We start from the raw sequence: 23,610 nt of genomic DNA, 5'->3' as shown, positions 1-23,610 counted from the left end.
CAGAAAGGTGTTTTTATAAACTCAGTTGCAAAGCTAAATATTCAACGGCAGAGGTCTTACACTGCAGCTTAAATGGTATATTAAACCAACCATGTCTTTCTATTTCCCTTAAGTAATCCAATATTGCTGAATGCTCAAATAGGGCATATGGTACCATCCTTCACCTATCACAGTGTTGGCAAACCTTTTAGAGACCAAGTGCCCAAAACCCACCCAACCCCGCCCTGCCTGCTCCAGCCCGCCTGCCCCCTGGCCCGCCTGCCCACAGGGCCACCCACTGCCTCCATGGCCCGCTGCAGATTGCCCAGGTGGCCTTGCAGCGCCACGGCAGCCATGCCCTCCGCCCGCACCCCACATCATCTGAACATAACAGGGCGCAAGGGTGGAGTCTTGTCCCTGCTGCCCGGCTGCCATGTCCTTGGCTGCGCTGCTCCGTGTGGGCCGCACTTGGGGGCGACTCTCCTCCGGGGGAACTGCTGGTGAGGAGGGGATTGCGGGGGAGGCAGGGCTGGGGCAACAGCGCGCGTGCCCACAAAGAAGGCTCTGAGTGCCACATCTGGCGCACGTGCCATAGGTTCACCACCACTGACCTATCAGATACAGTCACTAAAATCCAGATAAATATAGTATAATTGCTGCCAGACACACAAGTAATGAATAAACATTGGCTCCAATTTTATAAATCACCAACAGATGACAGTACCAACAAACTAGAAACCCTGATGTGTTTTCAGTTCCTATTTTTTCTTTACAGATGAGAAAAAATTGTGTTGTCATTGAAACTAAACATGCAGTGAGTACTGGTTAGTGTGCCTTAGGCAATGCATTGTGATTGAATTTTTGACAGCTAATTAAAATTTACTGCATAATACTGATTGATGACAATGACTATTAATATAAGCGCTGTGCGTAGCTGGGCCCTCAAAAGTGTAAAGATGGTGAACTAGGAAGAGCTGATATGTTTGATCAAGAATAAATGAACAACCTGTAACAGCAACCCACAAGTTTTATATGAGCAATGTTAATGAACTGATTGAGGACAATCAGTAGATTATGGAAAGGAAAATTGCTGTCGAGCTTGGCATTTCATAGAATATGTGTTGTTGAATATTAGAAAGTTTGTGCTAGATGGGTTCCTTGTATGCTGATGAGAAAGATGAGCACTTTGAAACTATAAAAATGAAGGTGAGGAATTTCTACATAAAATGACAGACAACCAAAACATGGGCACTTCGTTATGACACAGACATAAAGCATCAGTCCATGGAATACTGTCATAAACCTTTTCCACCAAGGGGAAAAAACCTCTAGGCTTTGGTAGAAAAACTCATGGGTACAAGTTTTTGGGAATGCAGATGGTGTTATTCATAAGGATTTCCTCATGATATATCTGGGTGACACTCAAAACTTTGAAACAATTAAGTGGAGTTTGGAAGCATAACACAAGAAACAAATTTGTTGCAACATAACCTTAGGCCGCACACCTCACAAGCCACCAAGAGACAATTGCAAAGTGGGATCTAAATCTTACCTCATATCATATAAGGTTCAGAATCCATGCCATGTGACTTCCAAAGTGAAAGGAGTATCTTTGTGGGTATCTAACTCAAATGAAGTGATTTGTCTTTTCATTTCTCCTTTAAAAATTTCTACTAAATTTCAAAACATCTTTAATGTGGCATGTAAAGCTTTTTTTTCCAATTTCCACTGGGGAAGTGAAAGCCTTTGGGTTCATGTAAAACAGACCAAAAGGAATTGAACTGTATCTTGAATATTCTATACAGCTATAAAGTACCCCTGCCCCCAAAGGCAATCAACTCTATAGTACTGGAATTGAGAAATAGGCTATTTTTGTACTGACTGTTAGGTGTTCTAAACTGCATTAATTGCTTCAACATTTTACATATGCAGATAATTAGCTATGTAACCATCTGCCTGATTGTTAAAAAATGTACTGATGGGGCAGCTGTAACTTGCTTATTGGCATTTAGGACAGAACATGAATGGCTGATGTATGTATCAAGAATATTTATATAAAGCACTGATGCTGTTCTATATAGAATCAAGCATTTGGTTCAACTATTAACTAATATTGTTGATGCTGGTACGATTCCCCCCCCCTAGTATTTCAGGCAGAACTTTCCTAGGATTTCATAGGCAACCTTTTCAACCTAACTATATACTGTATCACTTTTTGGTTTGGTTTTGATTTTGTACCTTTAAGTCAGTGTTGGTGGTGATTGCCTGTACAAGTCCCTACAATTTTCTTGGCCATATTTTTGGAAGTTTGCCTTCTTCCTGGAGAGACAATGACTCGCTGGAAGTTCAACCAGTTGGCTTCACATATAAAGTAGGATTAGAGTTGTTATTGTCCTGGTTTCTAGCCTGGTACCTAAACCATTAGCCCAAACTGGCTGTCTACATTGAACTAAAGCCCCCAAATTCTTTTCTGTTGAACTTTATCTCTAATTATTTCATGGAAATTTCCAGGTAGCTAACTTGGCACCAGTTAAAAAATAGTTTATTTATTATAGTCATTAGTTTCTTTGGGGATTCTCTCCCCACCCCCTCCTCAATTTCCCAGTCTAGCCTACATTCCTTAGTCTCCCACTTAGGTACAAATCAGAGCTCAACCTCTTTAAAGGTTTCTTTTAGTTAAGAGCAAAATCAGCCAGCTCCAATTATTTGCTGAGGCCTTAATAACTACAGCTTTTATATTTTCCAGGCTTATAAAGAAGCTAACAACTGAATAAATATGAATAAAGAGAATGTTACAAGAAAAAGTTGCACACTGTTTGAAAATGTAGCAAGATAGAACAATGGAGTCCAATATATGAGAATGAAATAAGGAGCCCAAGATAGACAAAATGTCTGTGTGTGGGAAAAGAAACCCAGTAGTCAGAATAACTTTCACATAAACATATCAGATTCATGCCAATATGAATACTGTAAAATACACATGCCACTGAAATCTAAATTGTATTCAAGAGTTAAATTTTGCTTATAAACTATCACTTCAGGATACCCAACTGCCTATGCCATTAAGTAATTAATGCATGTAGAGATATTTCTTCATCCCACTTCCAAATCACTCAGGTGAAATTAAGAACTATGCATCTCATTAGCAGACTTCATACACTTTTAAATTGGGTAAATAATTCTGTTTAATACACTAAGACAAGTACACACAATCATTACAAAATATAAGTGATACACAAAATTTGGAAAGACAGCATGTTCCACGCCTAGCAAAAGTCATACTTTTGCCAAAGAAAGAAGCAATAAATGTAGCAGGCAGATCAATTTCAGTAGGGCTTTAATCAGCAGCATCCAGCCTTGGCCCTTCAAAGTGAACACTAACAGTATTGCATTGTACAGTATATGAAGTTGGGCCCGTATGAATTATGCAGCTAAGTAATACTTAAGTAGAATACATCTATAGATTCTGCAAAGCCCACAAAGATACCATTACAGTACCCAATTCAGGTCTTTACAAACGTCACGTGTGAAGCCTGCTAGCCCTTTTGGAAATTAATAACAGGCAATCGTGTTCACCTTAAAAGAGAAACCGAACGCAACCTATAAAAGATCAAATAAAATCGTCCCTTTCGGGCTTAAACTTCACATTTGACGGACAAGTTCTGGTGTTTTCCTTCTCCGCGTTCTTTTTCTTTTCCCATTACCTTTGCACGGAAGATCAGCACGCGCGTTAAGTTACCCAGCTTCCCAAAAGATCCTCATACATTCTGTCCCCACGTGTTTCACTCCGCAGGATCCTCTACTCGGGACTGCCGCGGATGAACCCCTTTCCCCGCCCTGACTTACTCCGCAGCAGCTTCAGACTTAACTCGCCATAAGACCCCCCCCCCCAAATCAGAACGAATGAACAACCGGAGACTCCCTCCTCAATTACGCATGCGCATGCATTCATTCTCTGTTCCCTGTAGAACGCTCGACAAGGAGGCTTTCGGCCACTCCCCCCACCTCCCTCTTCCCAGCATTCCAAGCGGCGGATATCGCAAAGAGATTGTCTCCAGGTCGGTGTGGGGCTGTCTGGGACGTGTAGTCTTTCCTACGACGCTTTCCCTGCAAAGGGAAATACTTCGCTCCTTAGGATTGAGCTGTCCATGCCTTTCCCTTTCCCGTTCGCGCGACGGTCCCGTTAACTCCGTTCCCTAAGGAGCGCGGGTCTCTTTATATTGCCTGGCATTCATTTGTCTACCCGTGCTAGATTGGCGCTCTCCGACTCGGAGCGTTTGTAAACGGTTCGTCGAGCAAGGCATTTTGGGACTCGGAGTTTTCTTGGCGGACTGCCCTCTGGGCATTGTAGTCCCGCGGGAGCTTTGATCGGGCGCTCGTGCCAGTGGAAGCGTATCCGGCCTCTTGTGAATGTGGGCGAGGGTTGTTTTTTTTATCACGTTGCTTAGCAGCGGCCGTCCCCACCTTAAACGACTACGGAAGTCAGCGAGGGAAGACAAAGGAAAGAGGCTGAAGGTGGGAGGAGAGGCGGTGGAAAGTAAGCCAGCCAGCGCAAGGGGCGGCTCGGGGACCGGGGAAAAGACTAGTCGGGGTTGAGGGAAGGAGACCGAGTTGACGCTGGGATTACGCCTGCCGTCCTCCGGTTTCTGACCGAGCCTTTCTGATCCTTTGGGATACTTAAACCTCTCTTTCCGGGAGGAACAGCCCTTGGCAGGCGAGATAGGGCGGTTCCTTACGTGTCTTAGCATGCCTTTTAGGCCGTCCAGTCCTCTGGTGAAATAAACTTCGCAGAATTACAGTTCGCTTCGTTAGATAACATGAAATGTGCCCTGTGGTCCAAATACATGTGAAATAAAGGCCTGCGTGTATTCTGCCTCTGGCGGAATGGCCACTAATCTACAATGCTTTCGGCATAATAGACTCTCCCGTAGCATAAATAATCTTAAAACAGCGAAAGGTTTTGCGTCCACCCCCTCCTTAAGGCCCAGCCAAGTTCATGGGAGAGAGGAAAGCATTGGATGGGCAGAATAGACCAGATCTTTTTGCTGGTCTGATCTCATGTTTTCCTTCCTGCACATTATTTGATGAAAAAGGAGAAACAATGGTGTCTTGGAGAAGATGGACCTTTACGTTCCAAAACAATAAACATTTTCAATCTGTGAAGAAAAGGTATTATGGAAGCCATGTGGAGAAACATGATCATGACATAAATGAGCACATCTCCAACCTAAGCTTACAATTAAAAAGCTCAGAAAATGATGATAATGAACCAACAAATCAGATAACGGAACATAAACCAGAGGAAAGTGACCCATATGGGGAAGCTACAAATGAAGAGAGCCACAGCTTAGTGCAAACAAAAGAAAATCTGCAAGATTTTGCCACAACAATGAAAATGGAAAAGATATTTTATCTTTCAGGGCTTCAAACTTAAGGATAAGAAAGAAGATCTAACAAAATGGATTATAGAGCTGCAAGGAGAATCATTAGAATTTGGAAGACACAAAACATACATTCTACTTAACTTTCTTTCCTATTCCCAACAATATTCATAAAAATACAGGAAGAATCCCCTGGCAAGCGGAACATACTGACACGGAAAGCTACATGGCAAAAAGAAGAAGGCTAGAGTTAGATTCAAGAGACTCGATTCGACTTACCAGATGGAGTACTATATGATTAAACACTTGTTTGAATATGGTTAAAAGAATAGATAAATTTTGAATATAAAGGGGCCCTACAGTAAGAGGGATAAGATATATAAGTAGCATAGTATTTTTTATAATATATGAGATGTAAAAATATTGGGATGGTGTATGTGAATGAAAAGTTTGGATATTTAAAATATTTATTTTTTAGAAAATTATGACTTGATAAGAATGGACTGAATACTGAGGAGAAATTAAACTTAAATAAGAATCTTGAAAACAGGACACATAGTGACTTAATCAGATGACTTTTACAAATAGTTGAAACAAGCCGATCAGAAAAGATGTTATATGTGGATGTTATTGTTATTTGTATAAACACAAGAAAAATGTTTATATCCAACCTTGTATGTATTGAAAGTATTAAGAATTATATTTGCTTAATGTTGACAAAGGAGAATACTATTGGAAGAAGAGAAGATCAAAGAAATATATCATTAACTAATACATTGATTATGGAACTATAGAAATTATTTATTGTTTTTAAATATATTAACCCAGACAACATGCTGTTTACTAAGCACTAAAGATAGTCATTGTAAAAAATCAATAAACTATATTAAAAAACATTGTAAAACTTTGTAGAAAAGCAAACCTGCTTTATGTGAGAGGAGTCTATTTATTACTCATTCACTCATTTATTCACTGATTCATTCAGTTATGGAATGCTCACTGATATGAAGAAAAAATGAAAACAAAAGAAAGCGGGAGGGAGGAGTTGAATGGAATAATCCAAAAGCTTGATGACTTAGAGCTATAGAAAGTTTCCTGTCCTGGGGGTTACAATTGCTTGTTGAGCAGTGCACTGCTGCCTATACCGCAAAAAGTAGTAGAGCTCTTAAGATGTGAACTAAATTTGATTTCATTTATATTTAAATTTTAACACATTAACATTTGTTGTATGGCTCAAAATGGCACCGTAATTTCAAAGCCTTACACTGCAAGGTTGACAGGTTTAAGCATGTCACAAAACTGAAAATATTCTATATGGTTATAATATGCACATTCTTAGAAATAATCAATTGAATTTAATAGTACTAGTTTACAATAGAATTAGAAATAGAATAGAATAGAGCTGGAAGGGACCTTGGAGGTCTTCCAGTCCAGCCCCTGCTCAAGCAGGAGAACCTATACCATCTCGGACAGGTGACTGTCTAGTCTTTTCTTAAAAATCTCCAGTGATGGAGCGCCCACGATTTCTGGGAGTAACCTGTTCCACTGGTTGATTGTCCTCACTGTCAGGAAGTTTCTTCTTAATTCCAGGTTGCTTCTCTCTTTGAGCAGTTTCCAACTATTGTTTCTCATCCTTCCCTCTGGTGCTTTGGTGAACAACCTGACCCCTTCTGCTTTGTGACAGCCCCTCAGATACTGGAATACCGCTATCATGTCTGAAATACTGCTATGATGTCTATCAGTTTAGATAGAAACAAGATTGGTAATCCTAGTTTTCATAGATACAGACACATAGAACTAATTTGTGCAAAGGAATTTTTGAATCTGTGGCCTTCCCGACTAGAAAATTCCAAAATATTAAGGATAATTGTTCTGAAATAGTATTTCAGATATTGTAGTTCTCTCTTGCATTCATTCACAATCTGCCCCAAACTTTATGGTAATCAAATCTTTATTAATATGAAGATTAAAAACAATTAAAACAAGGAAATAGTAAGGGAACTCCTTAACATAATATCAAGTCCAAGAAGTAGAATACATACAAAAACTGAAATTGGATCATTTTCAAATTTTCTTATTTTTACAGTTGCCCCCATCTCAACTTATGGTATTCCTAAGTGATCATGTTGAGGACCTATACACGGAAATAAAAATATTTTGGGTGCATAAATAAAAATTTCGGCTTTTAGTCTTAAAATATTTAACTCCTTGTATCTAGTAACATTTCATTTGAGAGCCAATGTGGTAGTTAAGGGGTTGGATTAGGAAAGGCAAGATGAAGTTCTATTCCATCCTTGGTTAATGGAAGCTTAGTGAATGCCTGTGGACCAATAACCACTCAGTCTAAACCTGTCTCACAGAATTGTTCTCAATGGGGAAAGTACTGTTCTTAGATGTAATAGCTTACTAAATAAAAATGCTATAAATGCTATACTGAATAATTCTGGTAAATGTAATGAAACCTTTTCAATGTGATTAATTTTTTTCAGAAGTAAATGAATATTCAGGATGGCACCTATTTTGGAATGGAAGAAAATTATGAGAGTAGATCCTGATGGTTTGCCTCGTCAGGAGGAACTAGCAGATGGTTTGTTTGAGACTGTGGCCAAGGTACTTTGCATGATATATTCAATATGTCAGTAATTAAAAGTATTTAATGTGTACTTCTCAAATATTTATATTTTATATATTTCAGGTTGATGGTAATACTTTGAAAGATGAGACTGCTGCACATTTAATTCAACTTTTTAAAATTTCTCAATCATTAATGAAGGTTAGTACTGATATATTGTTAAGATTTCTAAATAACATTTTTATAAACATTTATTATAATACTTTATTTACTTATATTCAATATAATCCTAAGTGTCTAGCAATCATCAAACCACTATGAATACATGAAAAATACTCCCCTCCCACAAAAATACATCACATGCCATCAAGATATCCCAGTAATCCTGTACTAAATTACACATGTGCTGTGCTCAACTCCTATCCCAATCCAGCTTTTGAGGGAAGAGTTAAGTTGTCATGGCCCTCCAGAAAACTAACAGGGTAGGTTCTATAGCATAGATGGTTGCTGCAAAGTAGGCACACCAGATTATATTGTTTAGTAAAGAGGACTGGAATGCACCCACCTTATCACCTTGTGATAACTAGTGCTTTGAATTGCACCTGGAAAGAAACTGGCAATCAATATAAACTCATTTCCCAGTAATCTAACACAGACCTCAGAGTGCCCAGAATTATATGTGCCACTGCATCCTGGAGTAGTTGAAGCTTCCAGGTGGAAGTAAACACTATATCTGTGCTATAACCTGGTCTACATCCAGACTGAAAAGTGTCCTGATAATCTGCTTTTCTTCAATAATCCTTTGAAACTGAGTGTCTAGCCTTTCAACAATTTTCCCTAAAAATTTTAAGTTTGTTCAACCCTGTCAGATCCAAGGGTGGTTTTTTTGAGGTGGGTAGCCTGTTGCTTCTTTTAACTCATCCCTTCTTGTAAACAGGTGTTAACCTCTATTTATATCCAACTGTATGCCATTTCCCAAAACCCTTAACTAGCCAGGAGGAGCATGATGCACAACTCACAGCTGCAAGGACCTTGTGCATTTCCTTAGGACCTGAAAGTCATCCCACACAATGGAGCAAGATTGTGCACTTCCTTCCATAGGACCTGCCCGACAGGAGTCCATCTTAGAACAAATCCAAATAACTTTATCCAACAGATTCTTTGAATAGCCCTCACAGAGGCCTTTCAGGGGCACTCCAGACTCTTATTTACCCAGAAAAGACTGGTTATGTGAAACAAGGCCACTGGTGATGTCAATGCTGCAACATTGGATGTTCCTGCTCTGACAACTGATAGAAATTGCAGCCATTTTTACTTTGCTTTTAACATGCTTTTTCTTCTGTTTAGAAATTAGGTGAAGGGGGGAATGGGGTGAATGCTTGAGCTCAACTAGCCATAATAACAATGCAGCTCCGTGGGAACTCAAGGACACAAACCAATAACATTTTGGCAGGCTGAGGAGTTGGGGAGAGAGCCCGCGCTCCGGGCTAATTGGAGAATGTGATTTATGACTGCTTTGTGGGGGTGGGACTTGCAACTTGTTACTTTGTCTCTGGGGGGAGGGAATCTAGTTTTGGGTTCAACTGTGTAGTGCTGATACTTTGTTTCCTGAATAAAATGTTCTTTAAGGAAGAATTCTTGCCTTGAAGTTCTTTAATGGGTTTCATCTATCGGAACCATGACAGGTGGGTTATCTGCAGACACAATAATAAGGAAAGTCCTAATAAAGATTATCACTTGTCCCTTTTTAGATTTACTCTTCTTGGCACCCCTTGCATCATTTTATCTCCTAGAGCTTCCCTACAAACTGGGGTGCGGAGATTGTGGAATCCATAAAGAGAATCCACATTGGCACGATCCAGTCTGAGTCCTTCATTACAAGCTGTGAATAAGGGCTCAATTGAACTATTTACCAGAGCTTTGGGAATAACCCGTTCCCTCTGAAAGCTTATCATATTCCCTCAGTTGCTTGGACAGGCTAGTTGAATAGGCTCTTCCCTCTTGCGCTGTAATTCCATAAGTAAGCATTGAAATGCATTCTGTTTGTGTTTATACTATTCCTGGAACCTCTAAAATATTTACAGATGTATATCAATAGTCTTGCAGCACTTTAAAAAGTAAACCCACAAATATTAATAGAAATGAGCACGGTTTGTTAAATATTTAAATACTGTAATATAAAAACAATTATGAGGCTAGAAGCAGTGAAGAAGGCAAGTGACCTAAGAAGAAAGATTTCCTGAGAAGTGATGAGGGGAAAAAAACCATTTGCCTTTTGCCAATTCACGTACAGTCATTTTGTATGGTAAATCTAGTAGTTGGATGAAAATGGGAGAAACACACTTTTCCATAATAAACAGTTGTTTTGGATTAATAAAACAGCTCTGGGTTGTTGTTTTTTACTTGTATACCTTTGTAGAAGAAAGTATTACATAAAGCTTATTCTTAGATTTTTGGCATGTTTATAACTTGTATCATGAGGCTAAAATGTCTCATGGTTGATATTAGGGGTTTATCTGTAATAAACTGTATCCTATTTTAAGCAACATTATGTTTTGATCCATGTGATTTTATTTTGTTTCCAGCAATTACTAACATTGTTTGCATTTTTTCTAATAGATGAAAAATCAAGAAGTAGAACTGGCTCTAGAAGAAGTTGAGAAAGCTGGAGAAGAGCAAGCTAAATTTGGTAACATTTCTATAGACACATAACATGTAAACATCTTGACCCTTTTGGGGAAAAATATACAAGCATCAATAGAATGGAATTTCCAGTTCCATAGAGAATTCAGAATTCAATCTTCTAGGCTTCATTGTTTTGCTTTTACTTTGCTGTTAGTTTTGAAATGTTACCTTTTACTCAGCTGGATCTTTCCTGGTGCGATTCCTTATTACAATTAGTTTCAGTAGAAATATAACTGTTTCATTTATTCTGTTATTCTCAGTCAAATAAGGAAACATTGAAAACATACATTTGATGATGACTAATGATGTCTAACTTCTAAAGCTGGACCAAAAGCATCACGTAATTTCAACTTAAAGTGAATTGAATTTTCAGTTTATAAAATGAAGAAAAAGTTTCTTTAAAATAAATTGAGAGATGTTAATGGTCAGTTGAGTTCACTCATTTTTAATTCTTTGAAAGAATAGATAAATATTAAAAATGGAATATGCAAGGTTCAGTTATGAAACATGGTACCCCTATTATATGTAGATAAAATTTACAATTAAATTTTATTCAAAAGAGGAGCTGTTTTTGATGCTACTAAAGAATGTGATCAGTTTTATTCTAGGTCTCATTTTAGTGTTTTGGTCATTATATTTTGATAACTGTCCTTTTTTATGCAAACAGAAAATCAATTAAAAACTAAGGTGATGAAGCTAGAAAAAGAATTAGAGGTATGTTTAAATTTCAACTAATGTAAAGATTAAATATTACTTTTGAGTGAGTTAAAATATCAGCTTTTAATAGCTTTATGAATCTTATTATTAATTTGTCTAATTTGTATGGCACTGAATCTTCTAGGCTACAGCATGTTGTGAGGCTTGGTTTTCACATTTTACAACTGGTAATTTTAAATCCTGCAATTATTTAATTTGCCCAATATTTTAAAATTTCTGAGCTGGTTACAAAATTACTTAAAACATTGCTACTTTCTTAATTTTTAAATTAAAATAAATAAAATGTATTTGATAAACAATTTATAGCCTTTTGAAATAAAGTATTATCTTGAAAAAATTCTCAATATTGGAAATCATAGGACATATATGGACAATATAAAAAAATAGGATCCTATTACATATTTTAGAAAACTTCCTTGAATTAATTATTAACTGAAAAAAATCAGACTCTGGAACATGTTTTAAGTACAATGAAAAGTATACTTGCAGAGAAAATGTTGAATCATAAAGTAAATATTAATAGTTTGGAATTTGAATTATTTCAATATCAGATAATTTAGTAGTTAATTTTCAGTATAAATTTAACTTAGATCCCAAGATAGATGATCCCCTTAGAGTAAATACCTAATTCTGATCTTACATTGTTCAGTTGCATATTTACTATATTTCAAAAAGTTTCCATGAGTTTTATATTGTTTAGAATATGTACTTTTTATTTTCCCTAATATAATTAAACATATATAACTAGTTTTCTTTTAATATTTGCTAAGATAGCACAGCGATCCACTGGAAGCCGTGATACTCGATTTCTCCGCGATGAAATTCGCCAATTGGAAAAACAGTTGTCACAAAAAGACAGAGAATTAGCAGACATGGAAAAGGACCTAGAGAAAGAGAAGAAAGTTAATGAGCAGGTAAATTATATTAATCTCTACAAAGATTAAAAACTTGTTATGAACAAATTAATGTTGAGAATAGCAATAGAAATTGAAAAAGAGCTAACAATGTAAGATTTTAAAAAGCTAATGTAAATTTATATCAACACAGTAGTGATAGACACTATAAACTCAGGAAAACTGTAATGAAATTATAAACATATCTATACAGAAGAAGGGCCAATTGAGTCAAATAAATTTACAGATAACTCAATATAAGATTTTTATCTGAAATTCTTTCTCTTATTGGCAAAACTGAATATTATCTATACTTCTGATTTGAAAAATACATCTGATTATAAATACAGTGGGGTTTTTTTTAAATGCAGCACTGGAAGTGTTTCAAAATTGTAAAATTATAAGAAACAATCTAACATGCATAGTGAACTGAAAGAGATGCTCTCAAATTTACTAGTTTCAGTAGTTCCTATGTCTACTTTAACAAGTTAATATTTTTAGTGCATTATGTATATATAAAAAGCAGTAATTATATATGTGTGTCTGTGGAACTAAATAGAGTTTATTCCCTACATAAGATTGCAGATTGACTGCACTAAATTTTGGAATTGATGAATTTTGAAGACATAATCACTTCTGCTACTGTATGCTTCTGAGAAAATACAGCATTATAGTTTTAGTAGACTGGTTAAACAACCTTTTGAATTGAAATAGAGGGTTTTTTATTTTCAGTTAATGATTTTTATATATAGGTTTTGCAAACGTGAACAATGCTAATATTCCTAGAAAAAGAGACATGTATTATATTAGGATCATTCTATATAGTTTCAGCTAACCAATTTGTCATTCTAGCTTACTCTTCGAAATGAAGAAACAGAAAATGAAAACAGCAAATTAAGAAGAGAGGTTGGTATGCCAATATAATTTGACACAAAATATTTTTTTATTCCTGGTGTCTACTTATTTGTTACACCTTGTGTACTTTTGATTTATCATTGCTATTGTGCTTCCTTATTTCCATCTTTCCTTAACTGTGCCATGTATGCTAGACCAGGGCTTTTCAACTGGTGGTAAGTGTACCAACTTGGTACATTAGCACGTGGCAGGTGGTACGCAGCCCTGCCCAGCCAAGTGTAGTTGGGGAGGAAATGAGCCAGCGCAGGCAAGGACTTACTGTGAGAGATTCCTCCGGAGCTGCAGAGTGGCCCCAGGCTCACTTCTGGCTCACCGCCCTCCCCCATGAGAAAGGAGGAGGAGGGGGTGGTGACAGGAGACGCTATAAAAGGAGGCAGTTTGGGCAGGAGAGGGAAAGAGAAAAAAAAAGAAGCAGCCTTGGGAAGAGGCGGAGTCAGCTCTAGCTGCACCAAAGGGAAAGAAAAAGGAGGAGGGTGTGGGGAGAGGATAGAAGATCAAGCAAGCCAGCCATGAGCCGATCTACAACTTCTGTGGCAGCCACCTGTGCTGGCAGCAACAAACAGGCAAGAAATGCAGTGGGGGAGGGGTCACCCTCCACGAGGAATGAAGAAAGGCACCAATGAAGGAAGGCAGCATCGGCTGGAGGTGAGGGACGGAGGGAGGGAGGGAGGGAGATGGAGAGTGGAAAGATTCTTATGTGCTTTTGTGACTTTGAAGTTCTGGGATTTGTGCAATGTGGACTTTGTGTTCTTAAGGAATGGAAATTTCTATTTGGCTGATGGCTGATGTCTCATGTTAGCTTCCATTGCTCTGCTATTATTAGCTGTATGTTTTGCTGCAAGGGATTTGGAAGTATTTTTCTCCTGAATGGATTTTGCTTGTAGCATTCCTTTACTTATGAATGGAGCCATTTGGGGAGGCTGCCTTAGTCGGCAGCCAATACTTACTACTTTTTTTTTTCTTCCTTAAGTGCCAGCTGCGCTCCTAACTTTCTAGCCAGTAGCTAATTCTTAAAGGGGAATGTGCTGTTTTAAGCTAGTTCCTTCAATGGCTTGTCTTTTCTGTCTCTGGAGGCTTTTCCTTGTTTGATGAATATATGGAAAAGGGAAAATATGGGGGGGTGTATGTGTGTGTGTTCAAATTCTTCCTTCAGAAGGAGATGGGAATGAGAAAGAGGGAGGCAGGGAAGGAGGGAGGAATGGAAGGAAGTCCCACCTTAGCACTTGGCCATCAGCAGCCCTGCCATTGACTTTGCTTGTCAAAAGATTGCAAAAGGGGATCACATGACCCTGGGACACTGTGACCATCATAAATATGAATCAGTTGTCAAGCATCCAAATATAAATCACATGAACCTGGGCATGCTGCAATGGTCATAAGTGTGAAAAGTGGTCATAAGTCATTTCAGTGCAATTGTAACTTTGAACGGTTTTTTTTTTGGTCATCAAGTTTTTGACACCTTGCTAGGTGGTACTCAAATATTGCCATATCTTAAAAATGGTACAGTCAGTGACAGGGGATTATTCTTTCAATCTAGATAATTTCTGTTTCAATTTATGGATTTTCTTCATTATAAAGGTGTGTAATATGTTATTAATATGCTTGCTTGGTAAGATAATGTGTATTACTTCTTTTATGTTTTTCTCTTTTCTGTCTGCCTGCTATGTTTGATCTTTTAAACTTCCCTCTTTTTTCTTGTTCTGCTCTTATTTGTTTAAGAAAACAAGAATGAAGAAAAAGGTGAGGATTAATGCTAATTAGTGTCTGTGTTCAGTGTATTAGCTTGTTTTCAATAACTGAATTTAAAAATTAGATTTTTTAAAGGTGAAAGGGACAATTAGGCTATCAAGCCCCTGGCTATAATTGTTGCATCAATACAAGTATTTTGGGTGGCCATTTAGCCTCCACTTGTATATATCCAATGAAATAAAGCATGACGGGTTTATTAGTTCTAGTTCCCATAGATCTACTACCAGTAGCATATTTTTCAATTTCAGAAAGTATTAATACCTTAAGCAGTATCATATTTTAATTCTCTGTTTTTCTGCAGAATGAGCAGCTTCGTCAGGATGTAACTGACTATCAGAGACAACTAGAAACACAAAAGGAAACACTTCTCTCAAGAAGAGGAGAAGAATCAGATTACAGGTCACAGTTATCAAAAAAGAATTTTGAGCTTGTTCAATACCTAGATGAAATTCAGGTAAATTTCGAAGAGTTGCTCAGCAGAACAAGATAATCAAACCTGACTCTAATTTAAAGGAGTGCAGACCTTACTGGCTTATTTTGGGTTCTGTTGGTTTTTGTCTAAGAATAAGAACAAAGTAATTTCATATAAGATCAAAAGATTTGGCATGTTTTTCTGGTGTTCAGGATAGTAAGCTAATGACTGGCAACTAATACATTATTCACTTAAACATATAAAAATTGTATTCCATACAGATGTTAATTTTAGAAAAAGACATTTTGTAGTTCAAATTGGAGGGACAGAGATTTAGATTGTGCATTTGTGTGATTGTATACATATATGTGAATTACCATATTTTTTTTTAAAAAAAGTACTGAAATATCTCTAAGGGGAATAAAGGGATGTAAATATCTTCAGGGAAATCAGTAGCATAAATCATGAATATGTAGGGGAAGTCTTGCCAATTTAGTACAATCAAACTAGTGGAGGCTTGTCCTATATGGGGCAACTCAGAAGAAAGTTTAATATAATGAAGGGCTTGGTTGTTAATTAGAGCATAGCATGTCAGCCTATCGTGCTAGTTAGAATATATTTTTTCAGGTGCCCTAAAACATGCCAATATCCATATTTTGTTTCATAAACTAATTGTAATTATTAGTTTTATGGTTGGATGTCCCTGCATTTAAGAACTCTGCTGATGATCAAAGTTGTAATTGTTATCTTTTAGACTTTCTTAGGGGACAATTTAATATAACTTGATCAATTTAAGAATTGCTTCTTATACCAAAGCATACATTTCATGGAAATATGTCTGTTTTACTTTTGTAGAATTTGACAGAAGCTAATGAAAAGTTGGAAGCACAAAACCAGGAAATGAGGAAGAATTTAGAAGAATCTGTGCAAGAAATGGAGAATATGACTGATGAATACAATAAAATGAAATTTATGGTGCAACAGTCTGATATTGCTATGGACCAGCTAAGAAAGGAAAAGGAGCAATACAGATTACAGGTATGAGGCAACTTGTATACTTAGAAGCAGATATAGAAAGCATTAAAATTAGAGTAAAAGTAAAGGTAAAGGTAAAGGTTCCCCCGCACACCCGTGCTAGTCGTTTCCAACTCTAGGGGCCGGTGCTCATCTCTGTTTCAAAGCTGAAGAGCCAGCGCTTGTCCGAGGACATCTCCGTGGTCATGTGGCTGGCATGACTAGATGCCAAAGGCGCATGGAACACTGTTACCTTCTCACCGTAGTGGTCCCTATTTTTCTACTTGCATTTTTATGTGCTTTTGAACTGCTAGGTTGGCAGAAGCTGGGATGAGTAACAGGCGCTCACTCTGCTACGCAGCACTCGGGATTCGACCCGCCAAAATTCCGGCCTTCTGATCGACAAGCTCAGCGTCCTATTTAGAGTACAAAGGATCAAATGAGTAATGTTGATTTTAAGAGTGCTAAATAGTACCAAATTTGAAGTTTCATTTACAATACATTTGCTCATGGCCTTATCCTTTGAAAAAGATATTAGTATATTTTACATATAAATTTTAAGAAAGCTACTAGATTCCAAGTATGCGTATTGCAAAATTCCCATTAATAATTAGTCTGTCGGTAGCTTATATTATGAATTGTATCTCAATGGTAACATGCAGGTACATGAGTTGACAGAGCAACTTAAAGCAAAGAATGAAGAAGATGACCCTCTTATGGCAGCTGTAAATGAAAAAGTGGAGGAATGGAAGGTATTTTGCAACTAACATTAACTGTATTTTAGCAATTTGTTTTGTTTTGTCATAATTAAGATTCTTTTTGTCTCCTTTTACCTTGCAGAGAATTTTGGCTTCCAAAGATGATGAAATAATTGAATATCAGGAAATGTTGTTGACTATGAAAGAGAAGCTGAAAATGGCCCAAATGGATGCTGACAAGAGCAATATTCTTGCCCTCCAGCAGGTATCCACACATTTGTGTGTTAAATAAATATTCGTGTTACTAGAAAATATAATGCAGTAATTATCATCACAACCACTTTTGTATGGCCATATCATAGAAACTTATTTTAGAGAGCTATATTTATCTATGCAGCATTTTGAATATTTTACCACTAAATTCATTAACTTTTAATAGTTTTTTTCCATAAAATGTGCTATATGAGCTTTAAAATCTGTTAACGTAGCTCATTGAAGGTGAAGCTGAAGACAACAAAAATATTTGATAGGGAAGTCGTTACCGTATTTTCTGGCGTATAAGACGACTGGGCGTATAAGACGACCCCCTACATTTCCTGTTAAATTATAGGGTTTGGGCTATACTCGCCGTATAAGACTACCCCTCTTCCAACGCACATCAAGTAAAAATTAAAAAACATCAGATTTGATTTTAATATGGTAATTTTAATTCAAATGCTTATGACATGCAGGTGCTTAGTAGGAAAACTGTCACTTATAAACATAAGGCTGTTTGTCATCAAACATGTAAACATAAAACAGTGCAAGTGGATTAAATAATAATAATAATAATAATAATAATAATAATAATAATAATAATAATAATAATAATAATAATAATAATAATAATAATTAGTTGGAGGGGACCTTGGAGGTCATCTAGTCCAACCCCCTAGTCCAATGGTATAGGGCAGGAAACCCTATACCATTTCAGACAAATGGCTGTCCAGTCTCTTCTTAAAAACTTCCAGTGTTGGAGCATTCACCACTTCTGGAGGCAGGTTGTTCCACTGGTTAATTGTTCTAACTGTTAGGAAGTTTCTCCTTAGTTCTAGGTTGCTTCTCTCCTTGACTAGTTTCCATCCATTGTTTCTTGTCCTGCTTTCAGGTGCTTTGGAAAATAGCTTGGCTGCCTCTTCTTTGTGGCAGCCCCTGAGATATTGGAACACTGCTATCATGTCACCCCTCACCCTTCTCTTCATTAAACTACACATACCCAATTCCAGCAAACGTTCCCTATTTTCCTAATTCACTTTTTCACTTTTCCTAATTCACTCTAAAGCTTTCCCTGCGCAGAGCCTTAAGTAACACCAGCTGCCTGCAATTAGTGCAGGTTCGCATCCCACCAGGCTCAAGGTTGACTCAGCTTTCCATCCTTCCAAGGTAGGTAAAATGAGGACCCAGATTGTTGGGGGCAATAAGCTGACTGTAATAATGCTGCTTGGGGGGGGTGAAAGCCCTAATAAACAGGCATATACACAGAATGAAGGCTATTGCTAAGCACATTGGTTTGTGCTTTAAATTGTAAGCCACCCTGAGTCTTCGGAGAAGGGCAGGATATAAATGGGATTTTTTAAAAAAAAGACCAAATGGGAGATCCGCTCCAGGTTTTCCAGCCAGCCTGCCCAGTTCCTCAGTCAAATGTGTCCTTAGAGCTAAGCCGCTGCTCTGGCTGCTGCCTTCCCCACCTGCCTTTCAAGTTGGGATATACTACAGCTGCTCTTCAACTTTAGAAGGAAATACGCCCAGACCCCAGCCTGTAAAAAATCACAGACTGCAGCTTCTTCTCCAATTGGTCCCGCTTTCCCTGCGCAGACTAAATGGGAGATCCGCTCCAGGTTTTCCAGCCAGCCCTGTCCCTAAATTTTCAGCACCCGGCGTATAAGACGACCCCTGACTTTTGAGAAGATTTTCATGGGTTAAAAAGTAGTCTTATACGCCGGAAAATACGGTATATGTTTTGGAAGTAAATTGCTTCCTTAATGCAGTACATTTTAAACTTTTGAGAAGGGATGGAATAGGAGAAGTGAGGCATTGCACAGTTCCTTTTTGAGTAAGGAGAAGTAGGGGAAGCAGTTTAATTACATGGCCTCAATCACAATTATTTGCTCGTCTCTCTCTAACTCTTCCAATGATATGTTCCCAACTCTTGTCCTCTCCCTTTCAATCTCATACCAGCTTTTCCGCACATAAAATTCTCCCTGTAGCGTTGTATTGTCTATAGGAGGGCTCATGGTAGTCATCATGTACAAGTAATGCATTAGTTTATCCTGAATTTATGATAAGCTGAAATACATGTACCTCATGTCTATTTAGAAGAAAATGAAATGAGAGATATCATTTAGCTGTGATTAATTTAGCTGACATTGTCATGAAGTTGTAAGCGGTATATTTTATTTTTATTTCTCTGCTTTATTTTTTGCTCCCTTTGCTTATCCTAGATAATATCTGAACTCTGTGTTGTAAGTACTTTTGTCTTTCTGTTGACCATTTTGGTGTACTTTAAGAGCATGTTACATGTGTTATTTATTAAATACAAAACTACTTTTTAGGGTGTGCAAGAAAGAGACCGTCAGATCAAATTGCTCACTGAACAGACTGAACAGTATACAAAGGAGATGGAGAAAAATGTATTGATCATCGAGGACCTGAAAAGAGAACTCCAGAAAGATAAAAGTAAATATTTGGAATAAAGTTATTGATTGAATTTACAACCAGGGTTTGATTATAGCCTTAATTGCTAGTCATGAAGGCACATTGGTAATCAGTTCATGTGCTGACACTTAGTTATGAGTAATATTAGGTGGGATTTTGAATTTGTTCAGAAGGGAGGATAATTTTTTCCAGAGTCTATACCTAATAATGCATTTAGGAAGATATTTCAAGATAATTTACTCATTCTCTTGTTTCACATATATATATATATATATATATATATATATATATATATATATATATATATATATATATATATATATATATATATATATTCAGCTTTCCATTCAAAGGCTTTACTGGCCATGTATCAATAAAGTTTTCCAGAAGTTGTTGCTTTTTTATTTCATTTGTAAGCCTGGATTTTATGTCCCTGACTCCCTTGGATTAAAATTTTATAGTGGAAGGGAAGCTTATTTTTTAAAAAAAGAATTTACTGATTGTTAATTTTCTATTCTATTTTTACTTTTAATTTCACATATTGTATATATGTTTCCCCATTCAATTCTATATTGACTAATTAGACATTTATATTTTTATTTCAGGTGGGCTATCAGTTACTCATCAGGATCGTATTGGAGAAATGCAAGGAAAATTACAGATGCTGGAAGAGAAAATCAAGGAAACTGAAAGGACAGCAGAACTTGCAGAAGCAGATGCAAGAGAAAAGGACAAAGAACTTATTGAAACTCTGAAGCGAGTGAAAGATTATGAAACTGTATGTCTTTTGATCAGAGAGAATATCTTCCAGGCAGAAGCAGTCAATTTTCTTAAAGCTGAGAGAGGTGTTCCCTTCCCAGTAAGGGGAGGTGTACAACAGCTCCTGATGGGACAGGAGTTGGGGAAGTATTGGGCCAGAAACAAGTTCAGGAAAATACTTTTCTTAGGCTATTCTTTTTTCTGTTTACTGCACCCATTGTTTATCTTTTATTCTTGTACATGCTAATCCAGGGGTGTCAAACCCAATTTCATTGAGGGCCGCATCAGCATTGTGGTTGCCCTCGGGGGGCCGGGGGGGCATGGCCAGGGGGCGTGGCCAGAGTGTGTGTGGCCTACTGGGTGGGCGTGGCCAGCTCTACATCGTTCGCATCAAGGGTGCCTATGGGGGCCTGGGCAGGAGTGGGACAGATCTGAGGGTCTCTGGCAGAAGGAGGGTCTCTGGGGCAGGACCAAGGCAGTAGGGGCCGTTCCCTCACTGTTTCCAGGATGGCTTCGTGGGCCACATGAAACCACTTCGCGGGCCAGATCCGGCCCCCGGGTCTTGTGTTTGACATGTCTGTGCTAATCAATTCACTCATTTCATTATAATATTCATGCAGTTACAGCTTGCATACCATCCCTTCTCTGCACATACTATATCTACATCTATTTTTAGCTTTTTAGGTTTACATTTAATAAATGCAAATAAGCAGGTAAAGGAAGAGTCTTTGTCCTGGAACTTTTCTCTTTATATCTCCTTCCATATTTTATTTGCTTGCTGAAGAATATGCTGAAACTGAGTTTGGAAGATAATTAATGGACTTAAGTCATAAATCCAGTCTCTCAGATATTTTATTATATTTTATGTATATATTTCTTGATATTCAATTGATAATATTAAACTATTTTCTAATCTTTTCTTTTCCAAGGGAATATATGGCCTAGAAGATGCTGTTGCTGAAATAAAATGTTTAAAAAAACAACTCAAAATAAGAAATAGTGAAATTGAATCATTAATTAAAGAAGTTAATAAAGTTGAGTTTAAAATCAATGATCTTCTTGATGAAAATGAAGATCTTCGGGAACAGTTAGGTATGACCACATCAGATTTATTAGATAAGGTGATACTTAAATAATATATTTAGCATATTTTCATTACCTTGTTTTCTCCAAGATTTTTAAAGCTATCTTGAGGAGTTGAACTGGTACTTTCTTCATATGCAAATTTGGGCAACATGTCTTCTGCTTGTTCGTAGAGAGATTAAAGCAATTTTAAATTTTGGTCTGGATTTTAAGGGCATTGAGAAGGTGCTTAACAGAATGACACTTTTATTAACATTGGCAGTGTTATCAAATAACCCATTGTGGATGCATTTGCAGCATGGTAGGAATTGGGAGTGGAATGAAAAGTGAGGAATTCTTTAACCATATAGAGGGATTTTTTTTCCTTTTGATTTTGGTCTTTATTTTCATTTTATTAAGTTTACATATTGTTATTAATATTAAGAAGCACTATATCAAGTAGGTCAGTTGGATTTGTCCAAATTTACTTCACTGTATGTGTGTATACACAAACGTGTGTCTATGTATGTGTCTGTAAATGCACAAGCATGTGTATTCTATATGTGTGTGTACACACAAATATAACATCTGTTTGTTTAAAATGTTCAGTTGGATAAAACAGTGAATCATAGGACAATCACTTTTGAATCAGTGGTTAGCCAAGGTCATGTGATCATCTTTCCAAAGTTGCCTCCAGCTTCCTACAAGGAAAGTCAATGGGGAAGCCAGCAGAAGTCAAAAGTTGCTCCCCTTTCACTGATTTTTTTCTCCATCTGTGGTCACACTGTTTCTTTGTTAGGGTAAGGAAATATCTCTGAAAAAGACCCAACCAGTTATGGGTGTTCTATTTTATGTGTGTGTTTATGCGTGTGTGTGTGTCTGAGTGTGTGGCCCCCAAAATCAAAAAGGACACATGGAGTTGCTTCTAAGCAGTTTCCTTTATTCCTCACCTATGGATAGAAGTCTTGCCAAAATAAATAATTACATCGTTAAAGATATATTCTCAGAAGTTCTAGGGAGGAACTATACATATGTACACACATATACATATATACATGTATGTACACATCCACATACATATTAAGAATTAAGATTATTTTCTTTTTCTGCATAGAAAACAAATACACATAAATACTGAGAGAATATTTAGCTCAGAGTTTGTAGGGTCTTTGGTGCTGCCTGAGCTTGGTGGTTTTCTTGCAGATGTTTTGTTACCAAACTAAGTAACATCATCAGTACTGTATCAAAGTCAGACAAAACCAAGAACCTAATAATAAATGGTTAAGTCTAAAAGAACTAGCCCAGTGCTGCTACTATGATGAAAGGGTGGTCTGTTTTTGCCAGGTTTAGTAAAAATCTGCATTTTCAACATAACTGAATTTAGAAATGAATATTGGAGGACAAAGAAAATGAATACAATGGCTGAGTATAGATACAGTACTCAGTATAGATAGTTAACTAAGAAAAAATGAAAAGTGTCAAGTTCCTATGTGGGAAGTGCATCTTTCCATATCATCCAGTCCAGCAATTTCATAATCAAATCTACAAATAATCTCTAATGCATGCTCTGTTGTATTTTAGGGCTTGATCCAAAAACAATGATTGATTTAACTGAACTGAAAAATAGCAAAGCATTAAAACAACAGCAGTACAAGGCTGAAAATCAAGTCTTACTGAAAGAGGCAAGTAATATTTTTCACTTAATGCTTTTCATAAAATTAAGCACAAAGAGAAATAATGCCATTTAAATTCAATGCAGATTGAAAGATTAGAAGAAGAAAGACTTACCTTGAAACAACAAATCCGTAAATTGGCTCAGGAGAAAGGAAGAAGAGCTGCAACTTTAGGTAAGCTGGTACTTATTTTTTTTAAAAAAATAATGTAGTAAAGAGATTAATAATTGGTTTTTCTATCATTCCTGCTCAATCAAATAATATTTTCCAATACTTAGGAGTCAGACTATTTAATTCTAAATAAAAAGTCACTCAGAGTCACTTTGTATAGCGAGATGGGTGGCATACAAATTTAATGAAAAAGAAACCTTAGTTTAATTGAACATGTTATAAGTATGATATAGCCT

General features: G+C 37.0%; 2 protein-coding genes across 5 annotated transcripts in view; one reads left to right on the top strand and one right to left on the bottom strand.

Annotated features, from left to right (window-relative positions):
- The window catches only part of TMTC3 (transmembrane O-mannosyltransferase targeting cadherins 3), a 43,948-nt gene extending 40,083 nt beyond the window's left edge, over window positions 1-3,865 (bottom strand). For 2 of the 4 annotated variants that reach the window (XM_083366481.1, XM_083366479.1), the window contains exons 1-2: window positions 3,822-3,837; window positions 1,532-1,634 (exon numbers count right to left, since the gene is read on the bottom strand). The gene's annotated coding sequence lies outside the window, so the exon portion shown is untranslated. Of the gene's footprint in view, window positions 1-1,531; window positions 1,635-3,683 lie in introns of those variants that run through there. The other 2 variants (XM_083366480.1, XM_083366482.1) reach the window with 2 other exon arrangements.
- A 249-nt stretch (window positions 3,866-4,114) lies between these two features.
- Window positions 4,115-23,610, top strand: part of CEP290 (centrosomal protein 290) — a 58,560-nt gene continuing 39,064 nt past the window's right edge. Inside the window, exons 1-16 of the mRNA XM_083365357.1 lie at window positions 4,115-4,516; window positions 7,850-7,970; window positions 8,056-8,133; window positions 10,552-10,621; window positions 11,285-11,331; window positions 12,105-12,248; window positions 13,080-13,133; window positions 14,862-14,882; window positions 15,193-15,345; window positions 16,159-16,341; window positions 16,980-17,069; window positions 17,158-17,280; window positions 19,607-19,730; window positions 20,315-20,487; window positions 21,398-21,560; window positions 23,112-23,212. Coding sequence (XP_083221483.1) covers window positions 7,869-7,970; window positions 8,056-8,133; window positions 10,552-10,621; window positions 11,285-11,331; window positions 12,105-12,248; window positions 13,080-13,133; window positions 14,862-14,882; window positions 15,193-15,345; window positions 16,159-16,341; window positions 16,980-17,069; window positions 17,158-17,280; window positions 19,607-19,730; window positions 20,315-20,487; window positions 21,398-21,560; window positions 23,112-23,212 — 1,626 coding nt within the window. The 5' untranslated portion in view covers window positions 4,115-4,516; window positions 7,850-7,868. The remainder of the gene's footprint in view (window positions 4,517-7,849; window positions 7,971-8,055; window positions 8,134-10,551; window positions 10,622-11,284; window positions 11,332-12,104; window positions 12,249-13,079; window positions 13,134-14,861; window positions 14,883-15,192; window positions 15,346-16,158; window positions 16,342-16,979; window positions 17,070-17,157; window positions 17,281-19,606; window positions 19,731-20,314; window positions 20,488-21,397; window positions 21,561-23,111; window positions 23,213-23,610) is intronic.

Source organism: Vipera ursinii (genome assembly GCF_947247035.1).
Source record: "Vipera ursinii genome assembly, chromosome: 6".
NCBI lineage: Eukaryota > Metazoa > Chordata > Lepidosauria > Squamata > Viperidae > Vipera > Vipera ursinii.
Note: the sequence above shows the minus strand (reverse complement) of the source record. Positions and strands in the feature narration are given on the sequence as shown.